The 12,836-nt window shown below is 43.8% G+C and overlaps 1 protein-coding gene across 1 annotated transcript in view; it reads right to left on the reverse strand.

The window, feature by feature from the left end:
* Positions 1–12,836, reverse strand: part of ADAMTS12 (ADAM metallopeptidase with thrombospondin type 1 motif 12) — a 326,954-nt gene that overhangs the window by 49,590 nt on the left and 264,528 nt on the right. The window contains exons 17-18 of the mRNA XM_025924368.2: positions 8,297–8,423; positions 2,868–3,078 (exon numbers count right to left, since the gene is read on the reverse strand). Of these exons, the coding sequence (XP_025780153.1) occupies positions 2,868–3,078; positions 8,297–8,423 (338 nt within the window). The remainder of the gene's footprint in view (positions 1–2,867; positions 3,079–8,296; positions 8,424–12,836) is intronic.

Here is a 12,836-nt window from a genome sequence, read left to right on the forward strand (position 1 = left end):
GCCCAGGGCCCCAAGCTCTAGAGACTGTGCATCACCACTAGACTGGCTTTCTCTCACAAGGCCTGTCACTGAAGTGATAGACCTAATAAAAATGGGGGCCACAGAAACTCTGATGCTTTATGACAAACCAAGACCCCTTTCTTTACCCTGCATGCCCAGAAAGTAGGTTGGGCAAAAACAGAATAAGATTCTTGGTGAAATCTGAGATCAGGGTAGGAGTCAGTGTTCAGGGCATGAGCTTAGAGAGGGAGGGGCTGGTCATAGGGGCAGAATGCTCCCCTCCCCTTCCCCCTGCCAGCTGTCGCTAGGTCCTCCTTCTGATCCCTGCTGGGTCAGGGATGAGTGTGCTGGGACACAGCTGAGCCCACCCTCTCTCATTGCTTGGGTTGGCAGAAGTGCCTTGACAGGGAAGGGAAGTCAGCCCAGGGAGGACGACCCTGCTCCTGCAGAGTCCAGGAGCTTCACAGTTCTTAGATCTTTGGCCCAGTTACCTCCTAGCTTCCAACTCATACAGGGTGACCCAAACAGCCCGGTTCAGACCAAATGAACTGTGCTGGAGCACTGCCCTGCATCAATTTATGTCCGTCTCAAGACAAGATCCAGACCATAAATACTACAGTAGCAAGAAGACAGCACTGTATCATTTCTCTTATAAATGTATCTGGGTTTAGTTAGAACATCAAAGACAAAGACATTTCATCATATTCTGGCAAAACTCATTACGGGGCTGAAGTGTGCAGGCATTAGTAAGAGAGCCGAGGGAAGAAAAGAAGACCCACTGGATGGATATTTTGATGCTGATTTAGCTAAAAGCACCTCTCATGACAACATCCCCTACCTGGAAGGCAGGGTCTCAGCCTTTCTGCTCAACTCTATCAAGAGGAAGCTAGAGACTGAACTCTGTGTCTGCTGGCAATACACTATGCAATGGCCTGTATTTGCAACAACAGACATGAGTACTTGTCACGTCGTGCCAACTTTTTGGTCCCCTGTTCCCCAGCTAAGGCACATCATTTTGTTCCCCACAAATAGGAGCATAATATGAAGAACTCCTCAGCCAAATATATAATTGTAGTCCTTTAAAAAAAGCATGAAGGATCTGGCAATTAGTAAATTCTACATGACAGGAAATATTGACTGCTTCAGATGATGCAGCCAAAACATTCCTGGTAAACAGATTTAATGGGCCAGTCACAATACCCGTTCAGCCTTATTTGGACAACACTGTAATTTACAGCAATCCAGGCTGGCTGTGGACTAATGCTGATATGTGCACACATTAATAGTACTCTATTAGTTTGCAGGTATGTTTTCTTTGCATGGATCCCTTCATATTTCTTTCTTCTTTTCTTTCTTTCTTTCTTCTTTTTTTTCTTTTTTGGGTCCTATCTCTCCCATTTGATAGGAAGTTCTTACAACATAGGGACTGTGCTCGCCATTTTCCTTTTGTTTTCACTTCAATGCCCAAGACAGTATTCTGCACAGAATTAGAAGCTAAATAAACCTGAACTGTGACCATGAAGTAATGAAATAAAGTTCTGGAACTAAGGTTATCAGAGTGGCTCTATTCAAATGATTGTTTTTTGCTTTCAAAGGGTCAGCTTCAGAGATGGAACCTTTGCTTATACAAATTTTCAAATTCTTCTTTAGATACTATTTCATAGTACCTTTACAAGTACAGATAGTACTTGCTGCATTCTCCAAAATCCAGTATTTTTTGTTTCTCTGAAGGTGAGTCCTAAGAGGAGTTCCTATGATATTCTGGTCAACAGTGGCATTATTATGGAAAGCATGGGCCTTCCAAGGAAACTCATCTGTCCTTGAAGTCTGGACTGTTGGTTTAAAAAATCATATATTTTTTGTCATTCCTTAGGTCATTGAAAGGAAACATGTATAGGGAGGCAGAGCAAGGCCCCTGGAGACTCCAGGACCCTTGGAGAACAAAAAGTCTCTACTTCGACGACAGACTGTAGGAGCATGAGTTGTGACACTACCAGGTTCCACGTGACCTAAAGGCAAATGAAGCTTGGGAGTTCTTCTTAACCTTCTAGCCCACTGATTTCTAACTGCACTCAGAGAATTAGATCAGATTAATTTGGGGAAATGCAACAATACTTATTTGAATTTATATGGCTAATAACAGTAGATGTGCCAACTCTTGGTCAGGTCTGGCCTTGACCGATGCTGAATAGACGGATGATGTGAGGGGCTTTTTCAAGTGTCAAGTATACTGCCTATCATTCTACCATTTGAGTAGCACATCTCCGGTTTTAGTTAACTACAATAGTTCCAGTGAAACATAAATGTAAGCGTTTAACAAACCAGCTCCTGGGGTGGGTGGGAGAGCCCTGATTTGCTACCAGTGGTTTGACGACAGGAGAATAGCAAAAATCCTGACAATGTACAAATTAGCTGTTGTGAGGGGCACCTGGGTGGCTCAGTCGGTTAAGTGTCCGACTTCGGCTCAGGTCATGATCTCACAGTTTGTGAGTTCAAGCCCCACGTCAGGCTCTGTGCTGACAGCTCAGAGCCTGGAGCCTGCTTCGGATTCTGTGTCTCCCTCTCTCTCTCTGGCCCTCCCCAGCTCATGCTCTGTCTCTCTGTCTCTCAAAAATGAATAAACTTAATAAAATTAAAAAATAATTAGCTGTTGTGAGCCTGTGTAAGTGGGATTCAGCTCATCCCTGACTGGTATCTGATCACTGGACAAGTGAGAAGACCCAGTAAGAATGAAAAATAAGCAAGATAGGATACGAGGCAGTGGGAAATGCAGGAAACAGGCCAGAGGTGATAGACACTGGCGACTGTGCAATTTTCTCTACGGTCGCTTTGGATTGGTTAATGGGTGGGGAACGGATGAAGCTTACCTCACTCCAGTTGCCTACTGTCCAGTCCGATGGACACAAGATGTCTCTGTTGCAGGAAATGAGGGTCTTGGGCTTCAGCAGGTGCTGGCAGTCTTTAGCTGGAAGAGCCTGCTCATCAGAGCCCATGGTCTGGACGCACAGCACCGTTCGCTTCTTCTCTCCGTGGGGCCCACATGTTGCTGAGCATGCTTCCCACTCCCCGGCCCACCACCTGCAGACACACAAGGACATGTGAGAGAAGATCACCAAAAGTATACGTGTACAGCCAGCCACTGGAAACAGAAACCATGTGCAGAAGCACAGGTTACAGAGCTGGGTGGTCCTCGCTGATACTCCAGCCTCCTAGAGTAGTCAGGGCCATGGCTGGCTTGTGCAACCACGCCTCAAGTCCAGTTGAGCATACAGCATAAGTAGATGCTAAGTAAGAATGTCTCTGAATGAAAAACAATATGCCCTCTCTCTTTTCAGTCAAGAAAACTGAGGTCTAGGGGCACCTGGGTCACTCAGTGGGTTAAGCGTCTGACATTGGCTGAGGTCATGATCTCATGGTTCGTGAGTTCAAGCCCTGCATCAGGTTCTGTGCTGACAGCTCAGAGCCTGGAGCCTACTTTGGATTCTGTGTCTCCCTTTCTCTCTGCCCCTCTTCCACTTGCCCTCTGTCTCTCTCTCGCTCTTAAAAATAAATAAACATTAAAGAAAAATAAAACTAAGGTCTAGTTTCCTGTTGTACAACTTCAAGCAAGTTTGAGCCTTACTTTCCTCATCTATGAAATGAGTATAACAATACTGACTTTATACGAGTGTTGTAGATTAAACAAAATATCAATTTATACATAGTGTATAGTACACAGCCTAACACATAAGAACTTGATCATTTGTTATTATTTGTTGTTATTTTAAGTTTATTTATTTTGAGGGAGAGAGAGAGAAGGAGAGGGGCAGAAAGAGAGGGGCAGAAAGCAGGCTCTGTGCTGTGGGATGTGAGGCTCTATCCCATGAACTGTGAGATCATGACCTGAGTCGAAATCAAGAGCTGGACACTCAACTATCGAGTAAAAGAATCCAATAGAATCTAGGTTCCCTGGTTCCTAATTGAATATTTTTCTACTCTAATGTGAAGCAGGTACTGAAACAATTACTAATTTTCAATTATTTAGGAGATGATCGATTGGGGGCATTGCCTTCCTCTTTCCTATCTCCTGCAGTCTACCTACTACTAGTTTCACTGGTCCCTTTGATCAGAAAGCAGTAGAAAAAGAAGAAACTTAAGATAATGTATTACTTGTTAGCTATTCTTGACCACTTTAAGAACTAAAAGTGTTTGTTAATGAATACTCTGGATTCTCTGTGGAAAACAAGGATGTGAGCTCTTTCTCTACCTCTTATCATGGATGATTTATTCAAGATTCTAGAAGGTAGAACCCATGGAAACACAGAAAGAGCTTTTTAAGAAAAAGTTGTTTGTTTGTTTGTTTGTTTGTTTATGTTTTGAGAGAGAGAGAGACCACAAGCGGGGAGGGGCAGAGAGACAGGGAGAGGGAGAATCCCAAGCAGGCTCCCCACTGTCAGCACAGAGCCCCATTTGGGGCTCAAACTCACAAACTTGAGATCATCACCAGAGCCACAATCAAGAGTCGGATGCCTAACTGACTGAGCCAGCCAGGCGCTCCTATAAATAGCTTTTGAAAGTGGTAGGGAACTCTCTTTTTTTCCCCTTCTCCATCATTGTGTAACTCTTCCAGGCCCAGGGCTCAGGAGCCAGTGTCAAGTTGTTTTCTGTTGTCCCTTTCACTTTTTGGATGTCTGCCATAATGTCACCTTCCTAGGAGATGTATAATAGAATACTGTTTTTATATTTATAGGCAATCTGTGACAGAAGGCTGTTGAGATGTTCTGAGGGATTGGTCAGAAGAAAAATGTAATGCAAAAAACTCAGCAAGACAAAAGCCCAACCCATTTATTTACCCCGAAAAGACAACCTCTCTGGTTTAGTCAGCACAGAATTAACAACAGCCTAACCCGATTTGGTCTGTTTTTGCCAGTGATCTTTATCCTACCAGAATGCTGCTGGCATTTCCCACACAACTGGAGAACCGATTATGCACTGTCTCCTACTGTTCTTTAGTCCCCCTACATAAGTCACTCTACTGTCCCAGTTACAACATAAAAGTCCTATGGACTGGGGCTCTAATAGCGATTCTCACTGTAACAACACAGTGGAAGGCCTTTTTTTTTTTTTTTGAATTTTTCAATATATGAAGTTTATTGTCAAATTGGTTTCCATACAACACCCAGTGCTCATCCCAAAAGGTGCCCTCCTCAATACCCATCACCCACCCTCCCCTCCCTCCCACCCCCCATCAACCTTCAGTTTGTTCTCAGTTTTTAAGAGTCTCTTATGCTTTGGCTCTCTCCCACTCTAACCTCTTTTTTTTCTCCTTCCCCTCCCCCATGGGTTTCTGTTAAGTTTCTCAGGATCCACATAAGAGTGAAAACATATGGTATCTGTCTTTCTGTGTATGGCTTATTTCACTTAGCATCACACTCTCCAATTCCATCCATGCTGCTACAAAGGGCCATATTTCATTCTTTCTCATTGCCACATAGTACTCCATTGTGTATATAAACCACAGTTTCTTTATCCATTCATCAGTTGATGGACATTTAGGCTCTTTCCATAATTTGGCTATTGTTGAGAATGCTGCTATAAACCTTGGGGTACAAGTGCCCTTATACATCAGTACTCCTGTATCCCTTGGGTAAATACCTAGCAGTGCTATTGCTGGGTCATAGGGTAGGTCTATTTTTAATTTTTTGAGGAACATCCACACTGTTTTCCAGAGTGGCTGCACCAATTTGCAAGATCATGACCTCAGCTGAAGTCACTTAGCTGACTGAGCCACCAGGTGCCCCAAGTTACTTCTGTTTCAACAAATGTGTGGGTTTTCCATACCAAGCAATTCTGGCCCTAACTGTTGGGGTTGGTGCAGACTGGGCAGGTTAGGGGCTGGGCTGCCCAGCACAGCCCCTATTGCCTTCCCTTCAGGTCCAGGTTGTCACCTGTGCTTCTCACCAGCTGGCCATGAACCAAGGGTTCCCACAATCCCAGCCAAGGGTTGGATACTTTGCTAGAGTGGCTCACAGAACTCAAGAAAACATTTTGCTTACTAGATTACTGGATTATTATAAAAGGATACAACTCAGGGACAGCCAGATGGAAGAGATTCATGGGGCAAGGTGCAGGGGAAAGGTGGCAGAGCTTCTATATCCCCCTTGGGGCACACCACCCTCCCAGCACCTCCATGTATTCAGCTGCCAGGAAGCTCTCCATACTCCTCCAGTTAGGGTTTTTTTGTTCGTTTGTTTGTTTTTAATTTTTTTTTAATGTTTATTTATTTTTGAGAGAGGGTGTCAGAGTGTAAGTGGGTGAGGGGCAGGGAGAGAAGAAGACACACAATCTGAAACAGGTTCCAGCCTCTGAGCTGTCAGCACAGAATCCAACTTGGGGCTCGGACCCAGGAACTGTGAGATCATGACCTGAGCCAAAGTCAGGTGCTTAACCAACTGAACCACCTGGGCGCCCCCAGAGCTTTTAGTTTTAAAATCATGATGACTATTGGATTTTATCAGAGGCATTTTTTTTTATCAGATACCAAATATATATCCTTTATTGTCTCACAATATCTCAGTGCTCAATAAATGGTAACTCTTACATGGCTATAATCACCACAGTATCTCTTATGGGAAGTAACAGGAGCTTAACAACTATTCATTGGCAATCGTAAGGCTGAGGGAGACTATGTAACACAATAAAAATGAGAACCTGAACCCCAGGGACAAAATTAGAGCCAGGAAATAACCATCTATCGTTTTAAGAGGATATCTAACCCACCAGAGCAAGTGGCTTTGAAAAGCAAGGACAGAACCCCGGGCATGCAGGCACATGTATCATGGCTGCTGTCTAATAAGCGCAACAGGAATTTACTGGTACAGGGTCATCAACTTTGTGGGGGACTGGGGGTGAGGAAGCCCGTGAGCCCTGCAGAGCTGTGGGCTAGTGACCAGCCCCCACACATGACCTTTTCTTTTCTGGCTCACTCTTCCCTGAGAAGAAATTATAGAAAGTACAGCTGCAGACAAAACCTAGTGCTGGCCAGAGCTGCAGCCAGGTGAGGCGACCAAGGCGAGATGACCAAGGCGAGGTAACCAAGGTGAGGTGAGGCAGTGCCTCTGTCCTGTTGCCGCATGGCAGGATCTGGCTCCCGGCCTCACAGCCCACTCCTTCTCCACCAGAGCCCACAGAGCTGGACAGAGAATAAATCCGCTGACTCTGGCCTCTGGGGCCAGCCTGTCTGCCCCCACTAGAGACAGATATTGCTTGCCTTCACTGACTTGCCTAGACTCTTCTTTTTACACAGTTCTTCAACATTTATCACATTCTTCTAGCTCTTCTTTAGAGTTCGGTTCGTCACCTATTTGATTTATGATACCAACCAGTCCCCTCCTGTTTGACTAAACTTAGTGTGTCTTCTTAGGATTGGAATGAATGCCTGATGAGATTGGCAACCTAAATATACCCCTGTTTGTGGTCACTAGAAAATGAAGACACTCTCCAGAATTCATTCTTTCCTTCTTCCTTCACTTCCTTTCTTCTCTGTCCCTCCCCTCTCTCTTCCTCTCTCCATTCTCCTCCTCCTTGGCTCCCGACCTGCCCACCCCCCACCTTTAACATAAGCCCCTACATTACAGCCACCTTCTGGGACTCCAATATCTAGAACCAATATGGTGAGCAGGAAATGAATACCTCTATAATGCTGCTTCTCAACCAAGGGTCTTTTGCCCTTGACAAGACACTTAGCAATGTTTGGAGATGTTTTTGGTCGTGACAACCTGGAGGAAGGGGGGAGGTTGCTACTAAAATCTAAGCAGGTACAGGCCAGGGGTGTCACTACACATCACAGGGTGTGCAGGACAGCCCTGCAACAAAGAGTTATCTGGCCCCAAATGTCAACGGTGCTGAGATTAAGAGAGCCTGCTCTGAAGGCCACCCTTCCAGGCAGCCGTAAGTGCAGGTGGGCCCAGTGATCTGAAGTTGAAGGCTACTGTTGCACCGGTCCAGTGCTCTTAGAAAAGCCACACCTGTTATCTGAAGAACTTTGGGGGATCCATAGAACAATCTCTTCAACAATGCTCTGAGACTTAGTCTTACCAAATAAAAAAACACAGAACACATCTTTGTAAGAAATACTGCTCTATGGGGAGAAGATGTCCTCACTCACAGGTTGCCACAGGCTCCAACAGCATAGCCACAGACACCTGTAAAGGTTTTTCTGTATTTATTCTAATGACAAAGCTTCCCAACCTCCTTTATCACTGAGCATTAGATTACTGTTACATCAGACACACAGAGCTCTTTTATCAGTGGTTACCTGGGTGGACAGTCCTTTTCATAGCACTTCTTCTGTCTCCCGTTGGGCTGTGTTTCTGGGTCACAAAAGGTAGCTTTCACCATCCCGTGGCCCTTCTTCACACAACGGGCAGTCTGGCGGCGGATACCTGGGGGCAGGGCAGAAAGGTTCACACGTGTTAAATCCCGAGCCCACATACCTAGTGTCAGGGAGGCCCCTGGTCATGTCAAGTGGCCACGCTTATCACTGATGGGAAAGTTGTCCATAAGGTGTCTGGCTTTCAAAGTATGGATAGGGAACGGAGTCTCTACTTCACTCATGCTACAGCTCACAGTGGGTGGAAGAGATCTTGCTTGAGAAGGACTACAGATAATATAGGTAGATTAACACACAATCTCATATACAGATTATAATGTAACTGGGGAGACAAGACCAATACATATATTCCAAATAAAAAAAAGTGAGACTCAAATAACGAAAGCAGATATTGTCACCAGGTATTATAACACAATTGCTATTAGCTTAATAAAGGAACAAAGCGGGTAAGGATGTTTATATTATTAGTAAACTCTGAAAGACAGGAATAAAATCCAAAAGAATGTTGTAAAGTTTGAGGGGTCATGTTTCTAAAGTAGAGGCTTTGAGAACAGGGACTAATAATACTGCTGCCTTCGGAGACCAGGTCGGTAATGTGAGTAAGAAAAAGCACACGGGGGGTGGCACATTCTGTAGGCAGACCAAGAACACCTGTAGGCTGGGTTTAGCTTTGGATAAATAATAATAGTGAACACATGTAGCACTTGCCTTGTCTCAGGTGCTGTTCAGAACTGTATGTGTGTGTGTACAAATAAACAAACATATATGTACATATACAAATATATAATACGTAAAATGTATTACTTATTATCTATTTTGGTAGACAGAAACCCAAACCTCACAACAATCCAGTGAGGTCAGCACTACCATTATTTGTATGTGAAAGATGAAACGGAGGCACAGTGAAGTCCCACAGGCTGACAGAGGAAAGGGACCACAGCTTTTGCTAAGACATCATTGCCAAGAGAAGTGAGGGGAGTGGCCAGCATGTCACGGATTGAGAGGTGGAGGGAGAGTGAGAAGGGAGTCATCATGTCTCTTGAGGGGGCTAACACTTCAATGCTGGATGTGAAATACTGGGGTAGAAGACTGAAGACTGGGACCCCACCCACCTTCTCCCCCCCCACCCCCTCCAGGGGACAGAGCCATCAGCGGGCACACAGGTTGGTGCCCTGAACTCTCAGGGCATCCAGGCCTTGAGTGGGCTTACTGGTGTACAGAATTCTTGAATCGGAAAGGCCACGAGTACACCGATAAGCTGGTCACCTCCTCACGTTAGCACATGGAGGGACTTCCCCACAGACACACAGCGGGCAGGACCCAAACTGGAGCCCGTTCGCCTGCCATCTGCCACCTCACGCTGCTTCACACGCCCCGTTCCAGCATAATCTCCCAGGCTGGCTTTCATGCTCAGATGTCAGTGATCACATCTCATCATTTAAAAATGTCAGAGGAGTTGTCATACAGTGAGTGAATCCTTTTAAATGAATCGACAGTATTTTTTTTCTTTTGAAGAAGATAAGTAACCTTTCAGACACTCAGGCTTTCTCAGCTGGCAAGACTGTCTTATTCTTCTTTTGTCCTAGAAATAAAACACTGTCAACAGCTGGAAGCAACATTACAAAAGGAACTTGTGTGGCACAAGGAACGAGTCATTGTTTGGAAAGACACAAACACCTGTAGAGAAGTCTTGGACAATGTGAGTGGATAGAGACTGAGATGGTGGATGCCAGAAACACTGACATGTACCTGCAGTTATAGAGCAGAAAAAAGAAAAGCTTAGATGCTTAGAAGTTTCATTGAAACTTTGGGTGGTTTGGCAAATTCTTAATGTCACAGCCTAGTAGGAAACCGTCAGGTGACCCTCAGAGGTTGGAAACATCCTCCCAAAAGGCTTGTTTCTGTGCAGGAATAGCAAAAATTGTTCCGTGCTCCTGACTCCAGCAGTAGCAGAAGGACACAAAACATAACATAAAATCCCTATTGCCTGGTTGGTCTGGTGGATCAGCGTGGTGATGAACATAGACTGGCCGGGCAGATACTGTGGGGCGTGTAGGGCAAAATTAATAATGATGTGTCAGAGTTCCTCCATTGAAATTAATGGTGTATGTATCACTATATGTCACTTGTCGTTTATCTTATAAATACTATGTGTTTATGCATACGATGAACTATATAAGCCTCGTTCCACAGTATATGCTTAAATCCATCTCAACGTTTCTGTTATTTTTATGGTCCTAAATATTAAAAAAGTCTTCCAGATATTGTTAGAGACCAGTATCTTCACTCGGTTGACCCTACCTGACAATTCCAGTGGACGAAGTCAGATGGATTAGTACCAAGACGAATGCAATTTTAAAAGGGTCAAAGAAGTATCTGATTCTGATTTTCCAAAGAAGCGAATTGTCATCTAGATATCAGCCTATAGTCACGCATCAGGGTCAGAGTGGAATGTGTGTCCCTATTTGTAATACTCATGCTTTATCAAGGATATGTGGACATATCTTAAATGTACATGGTTATTTTGAGCTTTAGTGCCATTAAGGAAAGGTGTTCATTATGGCACTACAAAAATGTTTATAACTGACTGCAGAATAGTGTAATGTAGAAATAATTGTATAGTCACACAGTGGGACGGTATGCAGACCTTCAGGTGAATGTACAAAGAGCTACTTTCATTAGTGTGGACTTATCTCAAAAGCATAATACTGAGTAAAACAAGATAGAGAACTATACACAGAGTATGACACTGTTTATAAGCTTAAATGCCCGAGAAACAATGTTTTTCAATGTGGATGAGTATTCACATGTATAATAAGAGTATTTAACAACATGCATGATAATAACAACTGGTTACATGACCCTGGTTAACTCTGGGGAAAAAGGAAAGGGAGAGGAGTCAGGGAGTGCTTATCATGTGCATTTGTGCAATTTCTTTTCTTTAAAAAATGAAGATTGAAATAAGCATGAGTAATGGTAAAATCTGAGAAAACTGAGTGTCTGGCATGCAAGAGTTTGCTGTTACATTCTCCATTTTGCTAGGAGATTTATAATGCTTCCCAGTGAAAAAGTGTAAAGCTAAAATAATACAATAATAATAAAAACAAAACAAAACAAAACAAAACAAATAAAATAAAATAAAATGATTGCTACTACCCGTTTGCAAACTTTTTTACTATGGGAATCAATTTGGTAATAAGTTTCTTAACATTGCCATAATATTTATGCTCTTTTTTTTTTTAATATTTATTTATTTATTTTTGAGAGAGAGAGAGAGAGAGAGAGAGAGAGACAGAGTGTGAGTCAGGAAGGGGCAGAGAGAGAGGGAGACACAGAATCCAAAGCAGGCTCCAGGCTCTGAGCTGTCAGCACAGAGCCCGACATGGGGCTCGAACTCACGAACCATGAGATCATGACCTGAGGCGAAGTTGGATGCTCGACCAAGTGAGCCACCCAGAAGCCCCAATATTTATGCTCTATGAGCCCAGAAATTCCATCTACAAATTAACACTAACAAAATCATCAGAATATGATGATCAATAAGGAATTGGCTAAAAGACATTTTGCTTTGTCTTGCCAGTGAAACATAATGTATCCAAAAAATGACAGCTACGAAGACTAAGACCTGGAAAGGTACCCATGTTAATGGCATTAAGTGAAAGCATGTGTATACGTACATAAACACATCCATATGCACACAACTATATACATCTATAACTAGAAAAAAGCATATTGAAAGGCAAAAAAGGGGTGCCTGGGTGGCTCAGTCACTTGGGTGTCCAACTTTGGCTCAGGTCATGCATGATCCTGTGGTTTGTGAGTTCAAGCCCCACCTCGGGCTCTGTGCTGACAGCTCAGAGCCTGGAGCCTGCTTCGGAGTCTGTGTCTCCCCCTCCTCCATCCCTCCCCTGCTCATGTTCTGTCTCTTTCTGTCTGTCAATAATAAATAAACGTTAAGAAAACTTAAAAAAAAAAAAAAAGAAAGGCAAAAAAGAAAAGTAAAAAATGCATTGTGTCAGGGTGGTGACTTTTTCTATTTCTAATTTTTCAATAATATTTTTCACCTACTTTTATAGTATAGAACGTTTTAGCTCAAAGCAACTAAAAATACACAGTTGACTGATTCAGTGTTTCAGGCGGTCTTCCATCTTTATATTTAGCAATGTGTGTCCTACGGGAATATTAGCATGTCACCCTCTGTGTCTGACAGCATGAGAGTAGATATGTTGCCTTTCTTCTCTGCCAGAATAAGAGCTCACTGTTGCTCAAATAGGCAGCGTGACTGAGATTCAGGTGAGCACATGGACACTGGCAGCTTCCTCATAGTTCCTGTTAAGGTTTAATAACCAGATGGGGCGCCTGGGTGGCGCAGTCGGTTAAGCGTCCGACTTCAGCCAGGTCACGATCTCGCGGTCCGTGAGTTCGAGCCCTGTGTCAGGCTCTGGGCTGATGGCTCAGAGCCTGG

The sequence above is a fragment of the Puma concolor genome, chromosome A1 (assembly GCF_028749965.1).
Source record: "Puma concolor isolate L17-30 chromosome A1, mPumCon1.1.hap2, whole genome shotgun sequence".
NCBI lineage: Eukaryota > Metazoa > Chordata > Mammalia > Carnivora > Felidae > Puma > Puma concolor.